The sequence below is a fragment of the Lutra lutra genome, chromosome 15 (genome assembly GCF_902655055.1).
Source record: "Lutra lutra chromosome 15, mLutLut1.2, whole genome shotgun sequence".
Lineage (NCBI taxonomy): Eukaryota > Metazoa > Chordata > Mammalia > Carnivora > Mustelidae > Lutra > Lutra lutra.
Genome location: NC_062292.1, coordinates 60,832,610 through 60,855,190, shown reverse-complemented (window position 1 = coordinate 60,855,190; position 22,581 = coordinate 60,832,610). Strand labels below are relative to the sequence as shown.

At 47.6% G+C, this 22,581-nt stretch overlaps 1 protein-coding gene across 1 annotated transcript; it reads left to right on the top strand.

Moving 5' to 3' along the window:
• Positions 1-19,410, top strand: LRRC52 (leucine rich repeat containing 52). The gene is made up of 2 exons (XM_047704816.1): positions 1-914; positions 18,959-19,410. Exons 1-2 carry the CDS (start codon positions 293-295, stop codon positions 19,282-19,284), a joined length of 948 nt encoding a protein of 315 aa, XP_047560772.1. The 5' UTR covers positions 1-292; the 3' UTR covers positions 19,285-19,410.
• Positions 19,411-22,581: the final 3,171 nt, after the last annotated feature.

The window sequence follows — 22,581 nt, the reverse complement described above, 5'->3', positions numbered from 1 at the left end:
TTGCAAACGCAGGGAAAGGGTGAGACCTTTCAGAGCCGCCAAGCGGGCAGGCTTCCAGCAGCAGTCTGGGAGTGAGCCGGCCGCCCAGCCACCAAGCCGGGCGGCGGGGCATCGGGCCTCGCGTTTCAACTTCTGTTCGGTTCTCCTGTAATGGAAAATTGCTTTGCACAAAGCTAGAGTGTTACCGTTCTTTCCAGCGCCCCTCCCCCCCAACCCCGCCCCTCGGCAGCCTTCTGATCAGAGGGACGGCGCCCGCAGCAAGGTGGAAGGAGGGTAGTTGCGGCTTCTTACTATGTCCCTTGCCTCAGGCCCTGGGCCCGGGTGGTTACTCTTTTCCTTTGGAATGGGACTGGTCTCGGGGTCAAAGTGTCCAAATAATTGTGAGTGTCAAGCCCAGGAAGTGATCTGCGCAGGAATCCAGTTAGCCGAGTACCCCCCCGACATACCCCTGAGCACGCGGAAGCTGTACTTGAATGATAACCGCATCACCTTTTTGCCAGCGATGAGTCTAGGACTCCTCAGTGACCTTGTTTACTTGGACTGTCGGAATAACCTGATTCGTGAGTTGATGGATTATACCTTCATCGGGGTCTTCAAACTCATCTACCTTGATCTCAGCTCCAACAACCTAACCTTCATCTCCCCACACAGTTTCTCCGTGCTCAGCAACCTGGTGCAGCTGAACATCTCCAACAACCCTCACCTGTTCTCTCTGAACAAGTACACCTTTGCCAACACCAGCTCTCTGAGGTACCTGGACCTCAGAAACACCGGCTTGCAGACCTTGGACCACAATGCCTTCCAAAACCTCATAACACTACAGACCCTGTATCTGAGTGGAAACCCATGGAAATGCAACTGCTCCCTCCTGGACTTCACCATCTACTTAATAGTGTCCCATCTGAACCATCCAGGTGAGGGTTTCATCGGGTATGGGGACGAGGAGGATGTGATGGAGCAGGAGGAGTTAGTTCCAGAAAAGGTAAAGTCAAAAGATGGTCAGGATGGGAGAAAACTCTGGAGAGAGTTCTCCTCCCTTTTGGGGGAAGCTTATCAAAAGCATTCTTATTGCTCTGAAGGATTCACCCTTGGGTTGACTGGAGAGGCAATAGGGTCTGTAGAAAAAGTTCTGGAGAAGGAATCCAAAGAGCTGAGTTCTGGTCCCAAACTCAGCACTGACTAGCAGGCTCCCCTAGGGACAGACCAAGTCTTTGAGCCTCAGTTTCCTGATCCATCAGGTGGGGACAATAATATGGCCCAACGTACGATGTTGTCGTGTCAACATAAAATGGTGTGTGTGGAAATGATCAAGTTCTTTTTCTGCAAAGTAACAAATTCAGGGACACTGTATTCCATTGTATTTTAATCTGTTTGACTCAGTGACTGAATTTTTCCAAGATCCAAAAGTAAATTCAGTCACACATAGGCCATCCAAAAGCCAACAGTATACTGTACAGAAAGAAAGTTCAATAGAGGTAGGGGGAGGGGCACAGGAGTTCTCTAGACAATGAGAGGGGGAGTGGAGAGAAGGGAGAGGAGAAGGCTTTTGATGGCTCCCTTGTCTTCAAGATATTAACCCAACAAGGATAAGGGAATGGCAGGCATCCACAAAGAACAGGTCAGTTGTGCCCACTCTGTCCCACAGGGAGATTCTAATCTCATGGGCAGTTCTCAAGTATTACCTGATAGATTTCCAAGCCAGTTGCTGCCACTTTCTGCACTGCCCACACCCCTCTGCCATGGGCCCCCAGGCACTCCAGTGCCTCAACCCCCTCTTCTTTTTGGTGACTTTTCTGTCCCATCCTTATCCTCCAATTATCCCACTTTACTGATATCACCTTCACTCAGGACTTCAAGGAAATGGGAAATGACTCTTCACAGAAAGCCTGGAGCTACAGATGTAATCTGGCATAACTGGGCTTTAGATTCAAACCCTGTCAAAACCCTGTCATCTCTCCCTTTCCTGAGTGTCTGTTTTTGAAAATATTTTCACACATCCGCTCCCTTCCCTGAGTGTTTGTTCTTGAAAAATATTTTGATGCGCCAGCACCTGCCAAAGCCTCCACCATGAAGTTTTTGCCCGGGTGGCCATAACCCAGAAAGATTGCTGGCCAAAATAATGGGCTTTAAGGGAATCTGGGGGAGAGAGAGCTGAATGGTGGCCACGAGTGAAAATGTGCTCTCCTGGCCTTGCTTCCAATTGATGGGTCTTAACATGTCTTCTGGGCAGGGCCTGGACTATGGTGAGGTAAGAGTTTCTAGGGATGCAAAATTCAGGAAGACAGTAAGAGTGAGTGGCTCCTTACATTTCATGCCCTAGGCACCTGGCCCGGCTGACAGGTACCCAATCTGAGTTAGAATAAATCAGAAGGAAAAAACTTCATCAGACCATCTTCTTAAGAGTATGAATCCTAAAAGAATGAAGGAGCATTTATCTTGGGTAGGTGGGTAGGTTGCCTTATCTCTCCAGAGAGAATGGCTTCAGCTTTTCACAGTGACTGGTGTTATGGTGCCTTCTAGAAAGAGGGTCACTATTAATCACTCTCATGCATTAAATGTGATTCTCCTGGCCATGTTCATGTAACTAGCCTGGGAAGAAGCTTCCTCTTCTCTTGCCCCCTGTCCACCATTTAAGTATGTATTTCCCTCGAGCAGAGCCTACCAAGCAGCCAGGAGGCCCTCCTACCCTGGCTGAAAAGGGTGACCTAGCTTGGTTTCTTCCCCAGTCCCAAAGCCTACTGCTTTCCTTGCTGTCAAATCTCCCTCAGTCAAAATTCTGCTTACAGAGTCGTGTCTTCTCAGAACGCTCAGGCTTGCTGCTTAGGACTCCTTGACTCATTTCATTCTGGGATTGAGAAGGATTATAAACCAGACCTGTTTCACTGTGTATTTTCGAAAACATCCAAAGCGGGTATCCATCTTGTCAAGCTCATAAGCTCCTCATGAACCAAGAGTCTGTTCTTTTGAGGCAGACAAAGCTTTTATTCACTGGGCAATCCCCCTCCCCCTAAATACACCCACCACAATTACTGATCTGTTCATCTCTCTCTGCTGTTTGGTGGCCTAGAGGAACCCTCCCAGTCCAGTTCATGCAGAACCATGGTCTCATTGCCCTGGCTAACAATTGTCATCTCCTGGAAACACTAATAAGCCCAAGGCCAGACATAGAACGATTTATCTTTGTAGAGAGCTTTCCAGTGCTAGAGTTTTTTTCCAACATAAAGTCTCATCTTCTTTATTTTGAGTATCATACCGACCCATAAACTTTGTGCCCTAGGCCTGTGGAAGAGGCTAGTATTGGTATTGTTAACCCTATCATGAAAGGATTGAGAAAACAGACTGGCCCAAAATCTCGTGGCTAGTAAATGGAAAAAACAAAAACAAAAAAAAAAAAAAAAAAAAAATTGAACCTCCTGATTCAGGTCTTTCTTTTTTTTAAAGATTTTATTTATTTATTTACTTATTTGACAGAGATCACAAGTAGGCAGAGAGGCAGGCAGAGAGGGAAGCAGGCTCCCCACTGAGCAGAGAGCCCAATGCAGGGCTCGATCCCAGGACCCTGGGATCATGACCCGAGCCAAAGGTGCCTCTCAGGTCATTCTTCAGGAGACTACTATATCTTAAATTTCTGAATTCCATGGTAACTATGATCCTGTAAGTCAGTTTAGTTATAAATAAAAGCCATGTTATAAGCATATGGCCACAGCATCTAAATTATAGCTTTGTTTCCTATCTGACTACACATGCAACTCACCCAAGATCATGTCTATTGGCTAATGAGCTCTAGTCATCATAAACTCATCACATGCCTGCACGCTCCTTACAAGCCCAAGTTCACCCCAACCCACCCGAACTCCCAAAGAAGGAGCTTAACCTCAGTGTTTGCTCACCTTTGCATCTCAGTCTGGCTGTCCCTTCCCACACATACACACACACACACCCCCATCACAAACACATGTGTAAACACACATACACACACCAACATACATACAAGCACAAAGATGTGCCCATACACACAATACTATACCTGCATACCTATATACACACCTGCTCACAGACACAATGTCCCACACATTACACATACATGACACACATATACACATCAATGTGTAGATGCACTAGTTACACACCCACACATGAAGAGGCACACGCAGACACTGTAGAATTCATAGATGCTTTTCTTGCCCTTCAGCCAGCCCTCAGCACAGTGGAAGATATTTATTTCGTGTGACTCTCACATGATTCATGCCTCTGTTAAGTGGAAATATCTTTGCAATTGACAAACGCTCAAGCTCAGTTAGGCCCACCTCTTATACCACTTTGGCTATCAAAGGGTGATCTTCGGTACGTTCTAAAAAGGGGTGTATACATCTCTCTCCCCATGTATCCACTTTGAGGGATCTAAGAAGAATCTCTTTGAAATGAGCTGAGTAACGTGGTTATTTAGAAAGAAGAATCCACTGAAGTCAAGAACTTCCATGCTACCACTCAGTTCCTCTGTGCAAATATCTATGTATAAATATCTATCAATTTCATCCATGCAAATATCGACTGAGTCCTATTACATGCCCAACAAGTGGTCATGGAGAGAACTTTGAGCTGTGTGTGGAGACTCACATGACTATGGTCATCTGCACTATGTATGTCCCATGTCCAGTCAGGGACAGCAGAACTATCCTACTGGACAGAGCAGGACAAAAGAGGCCACCAGGTACCTACTGGATGGACCAGACACTTGGGATAGCCACAGTGGCAGCTGGGGAAGGGCAGCTGCAGACAGGGGAACCCATGTTAAAGAGCTCCGGTTGGAGTGAAGCAGACCTGAATTATAACCCTAGCCCTGCCACTTGCTATTTATAAGCTATCGGAGAAGTTACTTAACCTCTCTGAACTTCAATTTCCTCATCTTTCAGACAGGTATAATAATAGAATGAACCTATCTGAGGCTGCTGAGATGAAAACGCTTACAAACTGCCATTAGCATTGAGTCTTGCACACCAAAAAGCATTCGATAAGTGAATAATTGGCAGATGTGGGAAAGATATGGGGCACTTAGAAGAGTAGCAGATATCAGTCAGGTGACCCCGGGATAAGCAGTAGACCTCAGGAAGCCTTGGCACACATGGAATGAGAGGACAGTGCACCCTGTGCACAAAACATGACTATAGGGATGTATGGGAGGGGAATATAGATAGGATGTTGAAAGGTGAGCATCAGGTCCCAGGGCTCTAATTCCTGGGAAAAGGCAACAGAGGGAATCTTAGAGGGAGGTGGGCATTAGACAAGTTATGAATGCAGGAGTTCAGATTGGGGAACAAAACCAGAAGCCTGAATCAAGGCTTGGTCTCAGCCTGGACCAGAAGATTCAGGGCTGGGTCAGTAGTAGCAAAGTGGTTCTTCCTGAGTCTGGAACTGGAGTTCCAGCTAAAGGCAAGCCCCACTTGCAGGAACAGGTGTGGACATGAAGACAGCTTTCAAGGGATGAGGGAAAGGAGGTCCAACTGCAGGGCAGACATGCCCTTGAAAGCAAGAGTCACCTACATGGTGTGATTTTGTTATCTGAAGAGGACATTGACCCCATTCACTGCCCACCACTGAGCTAAAATTAGCCATTAGAGAGTTTACCCCTTTGAATCCCCCCAAAGTGCCCAAATCTTAAAGAGAACCTTGCAAAAATATATGAACTCCTGGGCTGAATAATACCAGTGCCCTCAAGCCTTTATCAGCTCTCATATCAGAGGCAGAAGTGAATTCTTGAGAAATACAATTAGCTAAGATTAATTCTGCAGCACCAAGGAAACTTGAAGGAAGCCAAGGTGCAGGAAAGACATGGGGAGATCTTAAAACAAAAGATGTGAGGGCAGTAATGTGTCCTTCCCCCATGTACCATGTTGACCCAGCCGACCCCCCTAAAGGGGCTGTAGAGAAGGCTAAATGTTTATTTACCTTCTTTCATCATAAAGCTACACTGAATAGGAATATAACAATTTTCCCACATTGGCAAGAGATTTGGTGCTATTATCAAAGGTCTTCATCCAAAGACACCCTCCAATGATATACTCACCAGATGCACTGAAAACCATTCTGTCCTCAAAGAGCTTACTTACTCACTTTGTAAATGTGAAAATCACAGCAGAAATGGAGGTCAGTTATAAAGTGCTGGTCACCCAGATGCTCTGATCAATGCAGAGTTAAAAACAGACCCACAGATTCCATTTTCTTTTTGGCCTTGGTCAGCAGATAGGAGGACTGATTCCTGGCTGGAACTGTAATTTCCCAGGCTTTAATGCTCTTTGAAGGTGAGAGCAGCAATTAAGCTCTTCCCAGGATAGAGCTGCCTCATAGGACAGGGTTGAATGCTTCTGAAGATGCTCTCAAAAGATCACGCAACTCTAAGCTCCCGGACATAAGGATCCTGGCCTCCATCCTGTCTTCTCCCAAAGTCTAGTCTAGTGCTGTCCAATGAAAGTCTCTGCTGAGAAATGGCCGGTATCTGTGCTGTCCAGTATGGTGTCCCATAGCCACATACAGCTACGGAGCTCTTGAAATTAGACTACTGAGGAGCCGAATTTAATTTAATTTGTTTCAAATCATGTAAGTAGCCCCATGAATGACCACTGGCCACCATATTGGTCAGGGCAGCCTTTTAATATAAGATGCTTGAGCTGGAAATTTAGAATCTCGCCTCCTCGAAGGTAAGCGGCTATTGAGCCACACCCAACATGGAAATCTTCTGATTCCATGTTTTCCTCCCCCATGCCATGACCTCTCCTTACTCTCAACAGACCCCAGTCCGTTCTACTCTGCAATATTTGTTGTATGTTCCTTATATGCCCCACATTGTATTATAATGCTGGAGTGCTTTCAACACAGAGAAAAGAAGTCATAATTGCCATCTTTGATAAGACAAGATACAAGGGATACAAGAATATTCTTGGGATACAAGAGAGAGAAAACACAACTGAAAGCCAAGAGGACCTGTCCTGGTCCTAACAATGCCACCGGGTGAGATGGGGCAAGGCCGTTTCCCTCCAAGACTCACTTGTCTTTGAAATAAAAAGAAAGTAGGATTAGATACTCTCTAAAGCCCCTTCTAGCTGGTAGTGTATGGAACTAAATGGAAAGATAGGGTGCACTTAACTGTAGGAAGAGAGCAGTGATCCGCAGATAGGGTCCCATATAGGCAACGGAATGGGATCAGTGCTGACATGGAGGCATTCCTGGAGAAGCAGGCCACAGTCACATAATTAGGACATACACATAATTGGGAACTAGGCAGCCTCAACCTCCTGCGCTGTCTTACCTCCCATCTTAAGCATCGTCTAGACTAGAAAAATACCTCCATCCCCAGGGGACTCAGTGCCCAAGACTGTCCTCCCAGGCCTGGCCTGCTCAACCAGTGGTTCTCAAATTCCAGTGAGCACAGAAACCCCAGGCCCCATATCCAGAGATTCTGGTTTGGGACAGTGCAAATCCTTAGGCCATATTTTGAGAGACCCTATGACAATGGCTTCTGTTCTAGATCTACAGCAGCTGCTCCCACTGGTGAATAAATTGATTTGCACTGGGATGATGAGTGGCTAATAATGTTTTGACATGTCTCCCTCAAGGGGTGTTTGCAATGTGACAGAAAGCAACAAGAAACAGTGAGAGTTTGGAAAGTGACAGACTGCCAGGGGAGAAGTGGGGGTGGTTTGGGGGCAGAGTGTCCCTCTCCATCAGGTCTTAAATTACCGTCCTGAAGCAGTCCTGGGTGACCGGATGGTGGGGCCTGCAAATCGGAGAGAAGTCTGGGCAGGAGTGCTGCAGAGGCAAGGGGACAAAGCCACTCAGGGACATCTGCCAGGAGCAGATGGGTTGGGTCATGTGCTGTTCCGGGTCCACGTCATCTCGAGGGCATTTTGAGCAGAGAACATCTTAGTTTCATTCCAAGGCTACTTCATCCTGAATTCAAGGCTGCTGTAATAGGATAATGGCCCCGTTTCAACCCACCAAGTACAAAGTCATCTACAACTGTGCCAAGACTTAGATTTCCAGAATGAATTCAGGTCCTCGCACTCTTCCACTACTAATGCCAACCCATCTTCTCCATCAGAGAAATTGTGGCAAAGAACGGATGCCCAGAATGGGAACAGCTGGGCAGCAGACATTTCCAAGGCTGTCAGCTGCTTGGCCAGCCTGTCTCTTCTACCTTCTCACAAACACCCTGCTGAGAGCCAGAGGAGCAGCCTCATGAGGGCAATAGGGGGGCCGGGAGGGACACAACAGGATCAGCAATCCCTAAACCACCCAGAAGAGCCAAGAAGGGAGGGGGTGGCCAGCACGTGCAGTTTAGGAAGGATCCTGAGTAGTTCTCACACGCTCTTGACCTCAGCCCACTTGAGATCCTTGAAAGTAGGTAATCCAAAGTCCCTTCAAGCTCAGAAATGCCCAACCTCTGTGCATGGCCTCCCTGGTCACCCAGCGCCACCTCTGGAAGGCAGCAGGGCAAGGCTGGCCAAAGCAGCCAACCTCAGGCTCCTTATCTCTAAAAGCGAAGAGCTCTCCAGCCTGGAGATAATCCAGCAGGGTGTGGATGTGGCTAGAAAGAGAAACAGGGATCCAGCTATGAAGGGCCTTTGAAGGATTCTCTGGGGAACATGCAGTACAGCATGAGAAGCTCTGGGAGGCAGGCGAGCCTGAGTGCAGGGCTAGGATGCTCCAGTGGGCATCCAGGTAAGGCAGGAAGGTGGTCTACAGCAGCAGATGAGGAAGTCTAGACAGGTTAGAAGGAACCATTTAAAAGATAGAAGCAGGAATGCCTGGGTGGCTCAGCCAATTGAGTGTCTGTCTTTGGCTTAGGTTATGATCCCAGGGTCCTATGATCGAGTCCCATATGGGGCTCCTTGCTCAGCTGAGAGCCTGCCTCTCCCTCTGCCTGCTGCTACCCCTGCTTGTGCGCTTGCTTTCTCTCTCTGACAAATAAATAAATGAAATCTTTAAAAAAAAAAAAAGAAGAAGAAGAAAAAGAGGAAGAAGGTAGAAGCCTTAGGACTCTGGACTGAACTAGATTCTCCCAAGTTCCCAGTACTCCCTTCATGACTTCTGGCACAATTCTAAGTAATTAATAGATTTGAATATTTAACATTTATCTTCTCTGATAGACAATAAGTTCTATGAGAGCAAAGAACATGTCTGAATCTTCAGAAACTAGCTCAAGGCCTGACACAGAAAAAACGTTCAATAAATATTTATTGAGAAATCAATGAATAAATGAGATGTGGAAAATAACAGGAAGGATTTCACTTGAATAGCTCTGGAGGATTCCCTGGGATGGACACTCTTGGAGGAGGGGCAGCAAGGAGCTTAAGGGAGAACCATGACCCATCTTGAGCATGTTGAGTGGGAGGGCCCCAGTGAAATGGATGTTCTGACCTGAAATCCAGAATAAAGAATAGAATATATATTTGAGAATCATCAGCTTACTGCTGATCACTGAAATCAAAGGATGAGAGAGGCCAGCAAAGGAGTTTAGAATGGGCCGGGGGTGGGGGTGGGGGGTAATAGGTCAAGGACAAAAGCTTTGGGGAATGCTAACATATGGAAGGACCAAGAAGAGCCACCCCTGAGGTGCCCTGGACAGGAGCGGTCAGGGAAAAGAAAGGAAATCAGAGAAGGGTGGCCTCACAGAAGCCAGGATAGGAAGAGTTTCAAAGAGTAGAAGCTGGTCCAGTAAGGATTGAAAAGTGTCCATCACATATAGCTACCAAGGGGTCCCTGATATCTTGGAGAGTTCCAATGCCACAGTGGGAGTGGACAGTGGGTTACAGAATGGACATCAAGAAAGAAAAGGGGTGCAGAAAAAAATGTAAACGTGGGGTGCCTGGCTGGCTCAGTTGGTGGAACTTGTGACTCTTGATCTCAGGGTTGTGTAGAGCTTACTTGAAAAAAAACATGCAAACTCTTCCAGGAAGTTCGACTGTGGACTGAGACAGGGTGATAGATGGAGGGGAACTGTATGAAGGGGTATGTCTTTTCTTGGAGTAAAGCGGTCCATGCATGTGTTTATCTACTGCTGAGAAGGAGTCAATGCAGGGCAAAGCCTCAGGACAGGGGGAATGACTCATGTGGAGGCAGGAGTGGTTGGACTCCAGAACCAAATGGAAGGTCAGCCTTAAACTGGGAAAGTCCCTTCGTCTGAGGGACTCATCTTTGTCTCCTTGTGGAGAAGGAAGCGAGGGTAAGCACGCAGGGGCCTGAGTGTGAGGATGTGGGCCGAATGGAATCAAGCAGCCCATCTGAGAGTCCCACTTTTTCTTTCAGTGAGATAAAAGACAAAGAACAACTTTATATCTAGAAAAGTAAGAAGTTTCTCATGCTGTTTTCTCTCTTTTTCTTCTTTTGGTGTTAATTCATTCTCTTTTTTTCTTTTTCCTTTTTTAAATTTATTTTTTCCTTTTTAAATTTTATTTTTAAATTTAAATTTAATTTAATTTAATTTAAATTTAAAAATTAAAATTAATTAATTAATGTATTATTGTATTACTGGTTTCAGAGGCAGAGGTCAGTGATTCATTGGTCTTCTATAATACCCAGGGCTGCCCATGCTGTTTTCTAGGTGATCCTAAAATATCCCTTTGGTCTCAAGATGATCATACTCCTGGTTGAACAGGCAAGACTAAGATAGGCTCTGGATTCAAAGTACCTGGTTTTTAATCTTGCCTCAGTCACTTACGAGCTGGGCCACAGTCTGCACAGGAACCATGTTCCTCATCTGCAAAATGGTGATAAGTTAGTACCTATTTCTTGGGTCATTGTGCTAATTAAATGAAATAACCCACATGAAGATTTTAGAAGTGCACATAGTCAGTGTTCAGCTAATGTTAGCTGCTGCCATTGCTGGGACAATTCTAGGTGGTGACTGTGGATGCCACATGAGGTACAGAGAAGGGGGAGAGCTGTGTGGGGGGACAGAAACAGGGTAAGTGGTGGTCTGATGCTGCCTGCCTTCTGCTGAGGTGCACCGGACAGGGAGCCCAGCTTGGGTGGGAGCAGGATGCCTGGAGCTTTAAGGGTGGGGAATCGTGTTTTAAAATCTTCAAAATGATAGCATTAGGTAAAAAAACAAGATGTAATGCCAAGGCCTGGGCCAGGCACTGGGCACACATCTAAGAACAGAAACAGACATGCTGTGACAGAATTTCTGCTCTAGCACAGAGGAAGAAATTAGCAAATAAGTATATGACATGATGTCAAGTGATGATAAGGGCTATGGAGGAAAATACGGGAAGGGAAGGGAGGGAGTGTGCCTGGGATGGAAGACTGGCAGATCTTTTCTGTTGGGTGGTACTAAGGAGGTGACATTTGAGCAGAGAACTGAATAGAGTGAGGAGACAAGCTATGGAAATAAGACGTGGAGAAGGGGGACTTTCTAGACAGAAGGAAGAGCAAATGCAAAGGCCCTGGGGTGGAACGAGGGTATTAGATGTATTAGAAGGGGAGTATGGTGGAGACAGAAGAAGGAAGGAGACAGAAAATTAGTGAGAGGCCAAATCAGGTAGGACCTCTAGGCTAAGGAGAGTCTTCTGATTTTGTTCTAAGTGTGATGGGAAATCATGAAAGAGTTTTGAGCAGGGAGGCAGCATGACCTATGACCTGCAGAGGGCTCCCTGTGCGGGTGAGAAGGGTTGTCACAGTTCAGGCGAGGCAGGGAGGTAAGGGTCCAGATGACAATAAGACAAAAGAAACAGGATATGTTTGGAAAGTAAGACTAACAGGAATGGCTTTGAGATATGGCTCGTGATGTGAGGGGGGAAGCAAGGAGAGCTTTCTGCATGGATGACTGGTGATTGGTGCTTCTGCTACTGAGATTTTCCCAATTGCCTCTTATCCATGAGGACAACTGTCCACTACCTGGGTTTTTCTGAGCAGATGAGCAGTTGTATTAAGCAGGCTCAGCTCTAGACCAAACTGAAAAGAAATGAGAATTTGCCTTTAGCTTCAGAGAACCAACCGGTACCATCCCCCAGTCTGGCCGGTGGGCTGGCTCCCCTCCCCCATCAAAACCTCACTCAAGAAAGGTGGTAGCAAGAGTTGTCTCCTGGGTAGGGCTTAAGCTGTTAGCTCCTTTGTCAGAAGACTATACACTTTAAGCCTTATTTTGTTTGGCGGAAGGAAAGGTTCTATCTCCTATTGGCATTATTCTGGGTACTGACAAGTGCATGAGAAGGGATTAGGAGAAAAAGGGGTCTCTGTACCTGTAGATCATGCCCATATACAACCCCTTATACAAAAGCCCAGTCCTGAAGCCTAAGCACCTCCATAGCACAAGAAGAATCAGGTTGACCTTGTTGGCTTGAAGGTCTTTCCCGTAATGTTCCAACCATCTACGAGTCACTTGTAACACTTACCAAAATATGGACTCTTTATCCAAGGGGTAAAAATTGTATTAGAGAAGAACTGCAGTGCCTAAGCCCAAATCATCCAAATCTTTATGTTTTCAAGATGCCAGGGATGGTTTAGACCAGGAGTCAGCATTGCTTTCTATAAAACCCAGAAAGCAAATATTTTAGGCTTTGCAACTCCTCCATTTGGCCATCTGTGACCTGAAAGCAGTCATAGAAAATATGTAAATAAATGGGTATGGTGTTTTCCAAGACAAATTTATTTACAAAAATAGGGGGCGGGTTGGATTTGGCTCGTGGAACCTGGGCTTATGCCATCAAGGGGAGACAGACAGGTGATGAGAAAAAAGGCACTCTTGGTAGGAAAGGTAGAAGACCATGCATGAGGGTCTGAGGACAGGGCCCTACTGGCTGGTTGGCTTTGGCATTGTTGGGCTGCTATGTGGTCCAATCTAGGTTCCCCCCTAGAGAGTCATTTCCTCTGGGCTACCTAGAGTGTAGCAAGAGATAACAGTGGTCCCTTCAAATTCCAGTCAGGAACTGGTCCTAAAGAGCAAGGCCAAAGACACAAGCATTTAAGAACTGTTGTATGAGATCAGACCAATAGACCACCCATTCTCTCCCATATGCATTCAACAGACATTTATTGAGCATCTACTATGTGCCAGGCACTCGGGATACAAAAGTGAACAAAGAGGGCCTCTGTTCTCATACAGTTCTCTAACACTAAGTGGGGAGTAGTGATAAATACCTTTTGATGCCACGCCCACAGCACCTGCATCCTCCCTTGTCCCTAGCTGCATTTACCCTCTCTTTCTTCTCTGAAGTCTCAGAGGACTGAAGAGTGCCCCTTCTCAGCTCAAGACTTACCCTTCCATTTGGACCTTCGGACCATCTCTTTCTGACTCCTCTGGGACTTCACACTCCTTGGTTCACTGAATCTTCCCCCAAACTCTTACAAGGGAAGAGGGGTTAGTACTTGTCTAGTAGTAGAGTAATAGAGTCCACAAGTGGCAAGGTGTTAGCCGACCCACCTATGATCTTCTATGTCCCCGGGCTCACTATCCTCTAGCTGGGCATTTTGTCAATGACATTGACCCCAATGGGTATTAATAACATAACATTTCATTCAACAACCATGCTTTGAGCTCTAGTATGGGTGAAGCACTGTTCTAGGTGTTGAGGGTACAACAGTGAACCACACAGACAAAAATCCAGGTCTTCATGGAGTTATAGTCTAGAGGCACACAGAGACTGATAGAAACCAGTGCTGCACTCTCAGTAGCAGGTACAGTTTAGTAGAGAAGGGAGCCTCCAAATTCCATCCCCAGTGTACGTTGTCACCACATGGAAGCTCAACCCTCCCCACAGTCCAGGTGGTTCCTGAGCAAACACGCCAGCACGGGGGGAATCACAGCCTGCACTTGGCTCCTTGGCAGCCTGCAGCAAACCAGAACTGTGGTCCCTGCAGGCCAAGAAAGGAGCAGTTTGTCTTAGAACCACTGGGTTCATACCAGGTTTCTGAAAGGGAGGCTTCCTGGGCTCCTGCACTAACAGATGTGATTCTAAGCCCCAGAAACTTTTGCTCCTGCAGACACCTGATTCTGACAAATAGGTCTTCTGTCTGGGAGTAACATGCTATGTGTAGAAATAAACAACGTGAGGGGTGGGGGGTTTTGTTTCCTTAGGAACTATTTGTAGGAAGAATTTAAACATTAATGACACCTGTAATTGTACCTGGGAGCTTTAACTGGGACAAATGCCCTGGGCCCATGGAATGGGGCTGAGAGAGGGAGGACATGGGGGCTAGTCACCTGGTTCTAATATGAATGAAGACCCTGGAGTTGTGCAGTATACAGCATGTACAACTGTACTTGGTAGCCTTTTGTCAGAGGAAAGGAAATCAAGAAAGCCAGAGAGGGAATAACTGATAAACAATTTATTCATTCTATAGCATAGGAATAATTAAAACTGCTCAGCAGGGTGGTCAAGAGTAGAGTTTAATTTTGTAAAGCACATAATGCCCACCACACATCTGGCACTCCAGGATCAGTAGATGGGCCTATAATTTCTAATGACATCAGACCAGAATAGGAAAACAATGTGTGACTATCAAACTAATGAAGAGGAAATGAAATAATAAAATGAAAAGTAACAAAGTAGAGAGAAACAGACATAAAACTAAGTGGGGCCAATGGAAAACAAATATATCAGTCTAACGTTAAATGTTAATGAAATAATTACAAAGTTTGCTAGACTGGATGGAAAACAAAACCCAGCTACATGCTGCTTACAAAATTATGTCTTAAATATAGGAACATAGAAAGGTTAGAAATAAAAGGATGGAGGGGTGTCTGGGTGGCTCAGTGGGTTAAAGCCTCTGCCTTCGGCTCGGGTCATGATCTCAGGGTCCTGGGATTGAGCCCCACATCAGGCTCCCTGCTCAGAGGGGAGCCTCCTTCCTCCCTTTCTGCCTACTTGTGATCTCTGTCTGTGAAATAAATAAATAAAATCTTTTAAAAAAATAAAAGGATGGTAAAAGATAAACAAGGCAAACACTAACCAAAAGAAATTTGATGGAGCCATACTCATGTCAAAGACAGGAGACTTTAAAGCAAGAAGCATTACCAGAAATAACAAGAGATGTTGCTCAGTGGGAAGAGGGTAACTCTACCAAGAAGAGGAAATGGTTAGAACTTTCTACACATCTAATAACATATCTTCAATATATGTGAAGTAAACGTGACAGAGCTCTACAAAGAAGTAGTAAATGCACAATCAAAACTTGGTGAGTTGAATTTCCTTCTCGCAGTAGCTAATAGACAATTAATAGACTGATAGTAACCAAGAGACAATAGTTTTTATAGATTTTTTAAAGTCAGTAAAGCTATAAATAACAAAGTCAACAAAGATACAGAAGACCTGTACAAAATCACAACCTAACTGGCATCCACAGAACGACACACTCAGCAGAGACAGAATACACATCGTCTGGGGGCACATGCAAAATTTATTAAAACTGACTTTATGCTCGGCCAGAAAGCAAATTCTCAATAAATTTCAAAGGCCTGAAATCATAGAGAGTATGTCTCTGACCACAGTAGAGTTAAAGTAGGATTCAACAATAAAAACATTACTAGAGGGGCACCTGGGTAGCTCAGTCAGTTAAACATCTGCCCTCGGCTCAGGTCACGATCCCAGGGTCCTGGGACTGAGCCCCACATTGGGCTCCCTGCTCAGCAGGGAGCCTGCTTCTCCCTCTGTCTGCTGCTCCCCCTGCTTGTGCTCGCTCTCTCTCTCTGTCAAAAAAAAAAAAAAAAAAAAAACTTTAGAAAAATATATATTACTAGAAAATCCCCCAAATTAAGTATTTCTTTCAATAAATGATATCTCTTATTAACAAGAACAAGAATGATCAGTCATGGATTCTGTCTTCAAGAGTTTTGTCTGTCTGGTAGGGGAGAAAAGATACACTCCTTCTCTGGCCAGTAGCCCCCAAGCAAGGGAAAACTGTCATAGTAAGAATGCTATGGAGGGTCCAGGAGTGGGAAGGACCCTATGCGGTCTGAGCTATGAGGATGAGGGGGCTGTGGAAACGCCCCTGGGAGCGCATACATTCACACCAGACCTTGAAGGATAGGAAGGACTTGATCAGGCAAAAACTGGAGGAAGAAGTATTTGATACAGAAAGAGCAGTGGTGCAAAGCTAGCTCCTGGTAAGGGCAAAACACCAGCGAGGAATTAATAGTTTAATTTGACTGGAGCAAAGGGTGGGCCACTGGAGTGCTAAGAAGTGGAGAGGGCAATGGCGAGGTAGAAGGGGGGCAGACGGAGAGGGCTCTGGGAGCTGGGCCGGGGGTCTACTGTTACTCGCCGGGGGTCTACTGTTACTCGCAGACTTACAGGGCAGTCAAAGGAAGGTTTTGAGCCAGTTTGCCTGGGAAGAGCTGTGCTTGTGGACGGGAATTCTGGCCGGCCTGTGTGAAATGGTCCAGAACTGGGCAAAGGGGAAAGTGGAGTTAGGGAGACCTGCCAGGAGGTAGGAGGGCACCCACCTTGGCAGTGAGTGGGGAACGGGGAGGGGAGAGAATGCAGTGGTAGAACCTCCCAGGCCTCCCTCCCGGCAGAGCCACCCACATTCTGTGCTTAAGAGCCTAACAAAGCCTTCAGATCACAGCTAATTGCCCCTTTCAAGGTAATGCTCCCAAAAGGGACGTGGTGTTTCATGTTTAGTCTGCCGCTCAAGCCCTCATCTGAAAGCTGAATCTTCTTAAAATAGAAGGAGATAAACCCCCGACCCGCAGAACCCCACATTTTCCTTTCCCCAATACATCTTTCTTTGTAGAGTCCCATGATGGGTCTCTGGCAGTGTGGGGAGGTGACCCAAGCCCCAGATGCCCTCCAGCCAGGCTGAGTGGAGAGAGGACTCCATATGTGACTGGGTTCCTGCCCTAAACAGCAAGTGTAATGGAGCCCCTGGCCCCACTCGATTTTCCTCTCCTGAGAGCTCTCCCCATGGGGCAGGGTCCTCCAAGAGGACCTCTTCCTCTCCTTCCCCCTAATCTTTGCACACCGTGGAGGTGACCGTCCCCACACTGCCTTCCAGTTCTGGTTCTACAGCCTCCACCAAGAGCCAGTCCTCAAAGGTGTCATGACCTTTGGGCCATCTTCCTGAAAGTAAACAATTCATGGCAGATGCCCTGGCACAGAGGCGAGGCGCAGGGAATGCTGTCCAGCTTGCAGGGAAATTTGACCGCTTCCCAGCCCCAAGGGCCTCCTCCCCACCCAGCTCACTTCTGTGCTCCTTCCTCTGATTCCCCTGTTGCTAGGTCCAGGGCAAACCCAATTTCCCTAACTTCATTGGTCACCAAGGATAGGAATGCGTTCACATAACCTGGAGCTTCTACCCTAAATTTTAAGGAACGCGCCTCTCCACACTAGCTTGTCTGTGTCTCCCACTTCTGCAAATGAACTTAGATAGTTCGGTCTGCGTTTTCCATGTCTGGTCCCCTGCCTAGATCCTTCAGGTTATCTACAAGCCTCTGTCTCAGTTTTCTCATGTGTAAAACAAGAATAGAATTCTGTGCGTCAAAGTTGTGGTAAGAACCAAACGAGACGTTTGTATACCACTTAGCATATAGTCAGAGTCTGGAAAATATTAGGTGCCATTATAATTTTGAGCATGATTATCTCCAGTCTTGGTCTCCACCCAGCGTCAGAGCTCATTTATGGAATGCCTGCTGGATACATTCCCCTGGAAACACACACACACACACAGGCACCTCTGCTTCAGCGTGGCGGAACACATGGAGATAGGAACATGCAGGGCTGAGGGCAGGCTCCAAGTTCTGTGTGCGAGCCTGTGGCAATTAAATCCTGTCAGTTACCCTGGGAGCAGGTAGCATTCTTTGTGCATGTAACGGTGAGGAAAGGGGATTCAGAGAGGGAAATGGATACCCTGTGGAAGTTTACGGAATTATTAAGTGTCAGTCTGGATTTCAACCCTGGTCTGTCTGGCTCCAGGGCCCACTCGGCTTTCTGGTGTACACTCAAGTCCAGGCACTTGACATGGGGACGGGCTCGGAGAAGCAGCCAGGCAGCTGAGTCAGCCGCTAAAAAGGACTGAAGACTCATGTAGATCCTGTGATGAGCCAGTGATGCCAACCTCCTCGCTGAGAAGCAGAACTGCCTCCCGTACTGGTTATCCTTTCCCTGAGCTCCCCACACCCTGATTCCGTGAGCGGAGAACACATGGGAGGCATTTCCAGGGAATCCTGTCCCTCCCAAGTGCTGAGCCAGGTGTGACGCCTTCATGGTCCCTGGCTGGACAGAGGCCAGGGTGAGGGAAAGGGACAAGGTGGAGGGGCGAGGTGGGAGCCAAGAAGAGGGAGGGGAGAGGGAGACAGTGGATATCGGTGGGGGGGGTCTGTGGAAGGTCAACACTCCGTGGAGATCTGGCTTGTTTCCACCTTCCCAGCCCCCGCTGTGGTGTCTCATTCCTTGAGGATCCTTAAGGAGCCAAGCTCAGGGGTGCCTGAGTGGCTTGGTCCGTTAAGCCTCCTACTCTTGATCTCCGCTCACATCATGCTCTCCTGGGCCGAGAGATCAAGCCTTGCACTGGGCTCTGTGCTCAGCAGGGAGGCTGCTGCAGATTCTCTCTCTTTCCCACTCTCTCAGACCCTCCCCAGCCTCCCTCTCAGATAAATAAATAAATCTTAAAAAAGAAAAAAAAGGGGGGGAAGACGAAGCCAAGCCCCTTTTCTGGAGGCAAGCAGAATGCAGAGAAATCAGAAAGGGGGCGAGTGGGAGGGGCAAGGAGCAGTTGGGGTGCAATGCATCTCAAACCGACTGTGCCCACCATCACCTTGTTGACATGCAGATCCTGATTCGGGAGGGTTGCGGGGGTGCCTGAGAGCTCGCTCATCTAAGTCCGTCCAGCTGCCGCCCGCGCCACTGGCCCACAGACCACACTCTCAGTAGCGGGGGTCCGCATGGCCTCTCCGGGTCCCCTCTGGACCTGGGACCCTGACAGTTCTGCTCTTTCCGCACTCTGCCCGCTGTGTTTTTCCTCACAGATGGTCAGAACGCCACGTGCGTGGAGCCCGCAGAGCTGGCGGGGTGGCCGGTCACGCAGGTGGGGAACCCGCTCCGCTACATGTGCATCACACACCTGGACCACCAGGACTACATCTTCCTGCTGCTCATCGGTTTCTGCATCTTCTCCGCGGGCACTGTGGCCGCCTGGCTCACGGGGATGTGCGCCGTGCTCTACCAGAACACCCGACGCAAGGCGAGCGAGGACGAGGTGGAGGAGGAGCACGGGCAGCGGATGGACAGCAGCGGGCGCGTCTTCCAAAGCACGGTGTTTTCAGGCCAGGATGGGTTCCCGCCACTGATTTAGTTGCCAGCGACTGCCATCTGATTATGTCTTTCTCCGGGGCTCCCCACCTTCCCACTCTCCCTCCCACTCCCTCGCCACCGTCAAAACGCCCATTTAGTAAAACAAATAAAATGTTTGGTGGCCATTTCACAGCTGGTCCTTTCCTGCAGGCATGCCGGGCACTTCCCTGAGCTCAGTGGGATAGTGTAGATCAAAATCTAGAAAAGTCTAGAAAGCTGGTGCACACAGCTAGATGCTGAGGAAGCCCACCCCAAAAGCAGATCAACTTCTATTTAATGAGGATCTACTATGCCTGTCATTGTGCTGGTGGGAGGGAGAGAGAAACCTACAACTGAGAGGACCTGTCCTCAGCGCAAACAGTTTGGGATGAGTTATGATTAATCTGAACAAAACAGAGAAAACTACAAGACTCAACAGCAAGAAGTGACATCAAGAGAACATGTCCAAACATGGCCACGGGCCAACCTCATATCCCATCTCAAGAGTGTCACTAGATCCTATAATACTGACATTAGCTTACAGTGGAAAATTGAGGCCTGGATAGGTTAAATGAGGGGCTGGTCCGTAGCACAGCCCTCCAAAGTCCACATTCTTTCCTTTCCATGAAGCTGTCTCCCCTGGAAATGTCTAGTGACATGGCCAAGGGTTCATCATGTATGCCTTGGATGAAACAGAGGCACGCAGTGGCAGCCACCGCTCCCTGAGGACTTACCAAGCACCCGGCACCATACTCGGCTTTGTATGCATTTTCTTACCAGGTTGACCCTCACAACTATGGGTCAGGTGGTCAGTGCTACCCTCATTTTCCGGAAGCTCAGAGAGGCTAAGTCACCAGCTCAGGACCAAACAGCTGATAGGAAACTGAACAGTTGCTGAAGCCCAGGCTGCCTGACCCCGGAGCCCTTGCCCCGTGCTCTGGGAGCTGCCGTATCTCGTGAAGCTCCTGTGAAGGGCTGAACAGAAGAGCTGAGCGGGTACCAGTGTGATCCACCTCCCAGGACCGGTCGGAGGAAGGGAGAGGGAGCAGAAGACGGGGCGGCTCAACCCAAAGACCCACTCAAGACTCCCATCCACAGCCCTACCCGCAAAGCCAGCTGTCCCAAAACCCCCAAGCGAATCCCACGTGATTCCCCGGATGTGTTCAATGTGATGGTTAAGAGCATGAGCCCCCGGATCCAGGGCTAGGTTCCTGTCCCCGATTCTGTCCCTACCTCTGTGTGAACATGGGCTTCCTGCTTGTCAAGAGCTTGAGAACCGAGACTGCCTGGTAATTCTTTGTTGACACAGCACATAGAGGGGTGCCTTACACAAAGCAGGGGCTCATAATTGCCTTCTCCTGAAACCCCAACCCCCCTATCATTCCTACTCCATTATGTGGACTGTGAGGGGTGGCCACGGGCAAGCTGTTTCACTTTTCTGACCCTTGGTTTCTTTAGCTGTAAATGGCAATCATTACAATGTCTACATCGTATAGGGATTTTACAAGAATAAAGTGAGTATCATAATGATACTACATCCTGGGAGAAATTTAGCTTATAGAAAAGTTACAAAGATGGCATGGAGAGTTTCCACATACCACTCACCCAGTGTCTCCTAAAGTTATGTCCCATTCCAGTGGTTCATCTGCCAAAACTAAGAAATTCCAAAACTAGAGTACTATGATTTAACTTCAGACTTCACTTGGATGTCACTGGTTTTTTCCTCTTTTTCTGTTCCAGGATCTAATCCCACAATTGCATTTAGGATACTCTTAACAACATACCTAACATTTACTGGGTAAGCACTGTCCTAAGGGCTCATCTACACCAACTTGTTTCGTTGCCACAATAACCCTGTGAGTTGGGTACTAATACTACTCTTCTCCCCCTTAGATAATGAAATTAAGACTTCAGAGGTCAAGTAATGTGCTTAACACCACGCAGCTAGTAAGACCAGAATATAGACTATTTCCCCCAACGACCAACCAATACGGTCTCTCAGGAATTTAAAATAACAAGAAAGTCTTAGCAAAAGAAATCTATCTGAATTACAGTTTTTCACAATAACTTGTCCTCTAAGATCCCCTGGATCTTCACACACACACACACACACACACACACACACAATGAACTGAGCACCTCCCCTGACTGGCCCCAAGCACACCACAGAGAATGGGCTCAGGGAGGGAACAGTCTGATTTGGCAGAGACACAAGTCAATGGGCAAACTTAGGACGGAGGGGGAAGCGAAGGGTCGGCACAGGGTGCTAAGGGACACAAAGGAGGGGCCCCTCACCCAGGAGGTGGTGGGGACTCTTGAAAGCTTCCCAGAGGAAGACAACATGTAAACTACGGCTTGAAGGTTGAGCTGGGACCAGCCAGGCAACGTGGCAAAGAGAGCTGAGTAACGAGAAGACATTCTAAGCAACAAGAACAGCATGTGCAAAGCCTGGAAAGAACCTGGCATGTCGTGGCTGGAATACAGAGTCTAAGGAAAGGAGAAGAGAAGTAATATCAGCAGGAAAAGCAAGGCCAGACCCCAGAAGGCCTGATACATCCCTTGGGCTACTCCAGGTCACCACAGGCTAGGCTACAATGACGGACAACCCCAAAGCTTCGTTGGCTTAGCACAACAAACACCAATTTCTCACGCAGGTAAAGTCTGATGGGGGCAGGGCAGCCCTCCTCCCTCCTGTAACTACACCTTCCAGAACATGGGCCTGGGATGTCCCCTGCAGAAGAGAGAAGAGGTACACTGGGCCCGTAGCTCTTAATTTCCTGGGCATGGCAGTGACACGTCACTCCCCGTCACATGTCACATGGCCCCAACCTTCATGGCAAGTCAATGTAGCCTGTGTGTCAGGAAGACACAACGCCATGGTAAATAACGTTCTGTGTCAACCCCACAATGCTCAGGAATTTGACATTTCCTCCGTGGGCCCAGAGGTGCACTCGAAGTTTTAAGCACAAGAATCCCATGATCTAATTTGTGTGTTTGGGGGCTCAGTCTGGCTATAAGAAGAAGCAAACAGAGAAAGGGATGACGGGAAGTGAGGAGGCTAGCATAATTGCAGCAGTTGGCATGAGGTGACAGATCAGGGACCGAGGCACGTGAAAACAGAGAGAAGTGGATGAATTTGGGACACCTGGGTGGCTCATTTGGTTAAGCGGCTGCCTTTGGCTCAGGTCATGATCACAGGGTACTGGGATCGAGCCGGGCACGGGCTCTCTGCTTGGCAGGGAGTCTGCCTCCCCCTCTCTCTCTGCCTGCCTCTCTGCCTACTTGTGATTTCTGTCAATAAATAAATAAAATCTTTAAA